Raw genomic sequence first — 4,519 nt, forward strand, 5'->3', positions numbered from 1 at the left:
AAAAAAAAAAAAAAAAAAAGTTCCATGGACCTGCTAACCGTCCCACCTGAGCAAAGCCCCTGGAAGTGTGGGTCTCCCCCTACTCTGGACTCCCCAGGAGAGCAAGCCCGTCAAAGCTGTTCTTCTCCCAGCTTGAAGCTGTACCATTTTACTCGTCTATTATTGCTAATGCTCTCAGGAATCTCTCAAGTTAGGTGTTGTTATCACCCTCTTTTGAAAACAAAGCGAAGCACATACTCTTTTTTGGAAATATAATGTGTGTACAGAAAAAATGCAGAAACCGTAAGTATACAGGTGGATGAATTTTCACAAGTTCAACATACACATGTGCCCAGCATGTAGATCAAGAAACAGAGCACAACCAGCACCCCAAGTCTCCCCTTGGCTTCCCTTTCAGGCTCCCTGCCTGCCCACAATAGTAACCACTCTCTAGACTTGTAAGAGCATAGGTTAGTTTTGTCTGCTTTTTTAAAATTTTATTTTTATTTACTTTTGGCTGTGTTGAGTCTTTGTTGCTATGCGCAGGCTTCCTCTAGTTGTGGCGAGCGGGGGCTACCCTTTGTTGTGGTGCACAGGCTTCTCACTGCGGTGGCTTCTTTTGTTGTGGAGCACGGGCTCTAGGCGTGTGCGCTTCAGTAGTTGTGGCACGTGGGCTCAGTAGTTGTGGCTCACGGGCTCTAGAGCGCAGGCTCAGTAGTTGTGGCTCAAGGGCTTAGTTGCTCCACAGCATGTGGGTTCTTCACGGACCAGGGTTTGAACCCATGTCCCCTGCATTGGCAGGTGGATTCTTAACCACTGTGCCACCAGGGAAGCCCTGTTTTTGTCTGTTTTTAAGGTTTATGTAAATATCCACTTTTCATGGATGGCTAAATTAAGTGTTAAGAGAGGTTGAGCAAGTTCCCAAAGGTCACCACTCAGTGACAGAGCTGAATTTTGAACCCAGCATTGTGTGGCCCTGAAGATTCCTCTTTTCTTTCTACTATAGAACTCTAATTCTTAATCAAGGCATCAGATTTTAGTAAATTAAATAAAAGGTAATTCTTTCTCTAAAACAGCTCAATGATAAAGAGAAAACCATGGCTAAAAATTCCACAGTTATGACCCCTTTGCTTTGGTCCAGGACCTCCCCCAAGGAGGCTGTCTTTTTATAAGTCATCAGGTCAAGTGTGGGAGCCCAGCCAGCGTCTCATTACTGACTCACGGCTGTGAGCCTCAGAGTCTCAGCCTGCTTTTACTGGCTCGAGTTTACCCCACCAAAGCTGGTTTCAGGGCTCCTCCCTTGCCTGGCTCAGCCTCCCAGCTCCCATTTTTGTACTGCTCGTGGGCTCTCTGTGTTAAGGTAGGGTTTTTTTTTTTTTTTTTTTTTTTTTCTTGCGTTATGCGGGCCTCTCACTGTTGTGGCCTCTCCCATTTGCGGAGCACAGGCTCCGGACGCGCAGGCTCAGCGGCCATGGCTCACGGGCCCAGCCGCTCCGCGGCACGTGGGACCCTCCCAAAACGGGGCACGAACCCGCGTCTCCTGCAACGGCAGGCGGACTCTCAAGCACTGCGCCACCAGGGAAGCCCTAAGGTAGGGTTTTTATTGCTCCTGGGAGCCCAGAGGCCATAACAGGCTTAACATGGGAGAGCGAACAAGGTTAACAGATCAAACTCAAGCCAGATGCCTCTCAAAATTCAGGTGACATTGACCTCTGTCCTGTGGTAGTTGAAAGTTCTCCCCAGGATTCCTGCAAATTTTGGCGATGTCTGTCTTCAAAGCCTCTCTTGTCTCTTGATTGTTTTCTGCTTAGTGCTGTATTGATCCAGACTCAGTGAAACTCAATGCATCTTTTTTGGGGGGTGTAACACAGCAATAACAAACTACTCTTGTAAAAAATATCTGAATAGGGGTCACATAGTGTGCCATAGACCGAACGTGTTTCCTGTTCTTCCAGAGTCCCCTCTGGTCCCCCTACCCAGAGATCCTTCCTTGGCCTTCCTCCCACTGTTACCTGGATCCTGTCTTCACTGCTGCTTTCCCTTCCCTCTTGGCTGCCTGGACCCCGCATCTTCTACCTCTACTGTACAGAGAAATTTAACTTTCTTCACTGAAGCCTGGGCACCAGCCATCACCTGTGTGCTTCGAGTCAAACATGCCCAAAATTCTCATCAAGAGGTTTTTCCAAGCAAAATCGTACATCCTTACAGAAGTGGTTCCATGCTTGGGCTCTGGAGTGGAGGTTCAAGTTCAGCTCCACAGCTTGCTACTGTGAGAACTTGGGCAAGTTCTTCTGGACAGCTTTCCCAACTGTAGATTGGAGATGATAAGAGTACCTGCTTTGTCTGGCTGTTGTGAGGATTAAATGACATAATCTATGTAAAATATGTAATCAGATTTCTTGGTACATAGTAAGTGCTCAATAAATGCTGGCTAATATTTTTAAAAAGAAACTATGTTCTTCAAGATCAAAGACTTTGTATCTCCAGTACCTTGCAGGCCCCCCCCATAAATGTTTGATGAATGAAAGTCATTTAAATAATCCCTTAAATATTACTTCTTTTCATTTTATAGACCAGTGAAGCTCTTAAAGTGTGTGCAACACAGCTCTCATCCTGACTGTGCCTTAAATTCGTAAGTGAATGTCTTAACCCAACTTCCTTGCTTCCCCCAAATAATCAGTCCGTACTATTTATAGAACGCTGGTGGATTGCAATATCATCTTACACCCAGCCCCTAAAACGTCTGGCTGCACAGTAAGACTGGTACTTCTGCACTGCACTTCTCTCCATCTCTGAGCTGCTGGGTTGGTGCAGGTTTGCTGAACATCTGTGCAGCTGAGCTGAATGAACCCCTGCCATGTACCACAGAGCAGAGGCTGCCCTGATGCCTCAGCTTCAGCGCAGAGGCTGGGAATGGGGTGGCAGGAGGACCTATTAAAACTTATTTCTGTTGCCCTTAGAGATGACAGCTATTTTACCAGCAAAATGGGCTTATTTGGCAATAGCAGAGTAATTGCAGTTCGGGACAAGCAGGCTATAGCAAAAGCCATAGACAAGTCCAATAAATGAAGGAGAGGAACTTTATTTTATAGAGAAAAAGGAGGAAGTTGGGAGGGGGTGTTTTGAATGAAAGTCAGTCAGAAAAAAGTGAGAATTCAAGGTGATGACAGTTCCTCATTGGCTGAGTTGCTGGGGTAGTCGATTTCTTACAGAAGATGCAGTGTACATCTCTCCTGCTGTGGCCTGTTGATGATTGATGATTGTTCCTGTGGATGATTCTGTTAGGGTCTGTAATCAACAATTCTTCCTATAATTGATGTGAGTGGCACTGCATGAGAGCTCCCCCTTCTGACCTCCTGACTCCATTTAAGTGGCAAGGTTTACGTTTCTCAATCCTAATGTATATATTTTTAAAAATTAATTAATTTATTTGTTTTTATTTTTGGCTGTGTTGGGTCTTTGTTGCTGTGCATGGGCTTTTTCTAGTTGAGGCAAGTGGGGGCTACTCTTCGTTGTGGTGTGCGGGCTTCTCATTGTCGTGGCTTCTCTTGTTGCAGAGCACGGGCTCTAGAGTATGGGCTCTAGAGCACAGGCTCAGTAGTTGTGGCGCATGGGCTTAGTTGCTCCGCAGCATATGGTATCTTCCCGGGCTGGGGATCGAACCCGTGTCCCCTGCATTGGCAGGCGGATTCTTAACCACTATGCCACTAGGGAAGCCCTATACTATTAGTATAAATGATAGTATACATAGGATTCTGCAACGTGCTTTTTTCTCATAATAGTGTCTTGGTGTTGTTTTCCTATCTGTGGTGCTCTGTTGTGGGCGCACATCATGATTTACTTAACCCATTGCCTATAGGTGGACATTTAGATTGTTTCCAGTATTTAGCTATCATCAACAGTGAATAAGATGAAGCCTTTTCCCTCTACTTCCATTTCCTCAAAGTAATTTCTTTCAACATTTTGGTCCATCTCTCCCATACATCCCAGTACACACACATACACATATGTTACCAGGCAGAGATGTAAGTTTGTTCATCTATTTGTTTTTGGTTTGGCCTTATTTTCACTTATTTACTTGCCTCTGTTTTTGTACAAAGAGCAATCATACTGGACAGATTGTTCTGCTGTGGCCCTTTTTCACTTAACGATATAAGGACGTCATCCTTTTCTGTCTGTGCATACTTTCTGACTCTGTCTTTTAGTGGCTGTGGAGTATTCTGTAGGATGGCCACTCGCCATTTATTTAACCATTTTTCAGTCATAGGCTGACTGAGTTGTAGGTTGTGGTTGTAGTTGTTTATTATTATAAACAATGCTGAAATATAATCCCTGATTGCATACCTTGAGCTCTTGTTCATGTGTCTGTGTAGGAAAGATTACCAGAAAGGGAGTTGCTGGGTCAAAGGATGTATTTGTAGTTTGAATTTTGATATGTTTCAACAAAGCTGCCCCAGTGTGCGCTCCCACCAGCAGTATGTGGCAGGTGCCCCTTTCTCCCCTACTTCACTAACCCTGGGTATTATCTGTACTTGTACCT

At 45.1% G+C, this 4,519-nt stretch overlaps 1 protein-coding gene across 1 annotated transcript in view; it reads left to right on the plus strand.

The window, feature by feature from the left end:
• Positions 1 to 3,048, plus strand: part of BST1 (bone marrow stromal cell antigen 1) — a 19,276-nt gene extending 16,228 nt beyond the window's left edge. The window contains 3 exon segments of the mRNA XM_007472120.1: positions 659 to 705; positions 2,524 to 2,611; positions 2,940 to 3,048. Coding sequence (XP_007472182.1) covers positions 659 to 705; positions 2,524 to 2,611; positions 2,940 to 3,048 — 244 coding nt within the window.
• Positions 3,049 to 4,519: the final 1,471 nt, after the last annotated feature.

The sequence above is a fragment of the Lipotes vexillifer genome, unplaced genomic scaffold (assembly GCF_000442215.2).
Source record: "Lipotes vexillifer unplaced genomic scaffold, Lipotes_vexillifer_v1.1 scaffold1653, whole genome shotgun sequence".
In the NCBI taxonomy this organism is placed as follows: domain Eukaryota; kingdom Metazoa; phylum Chordata; class Mammalia; order Artiodactyla; family Lipotidae; genus Lipotes; species Lipotes vexillifer.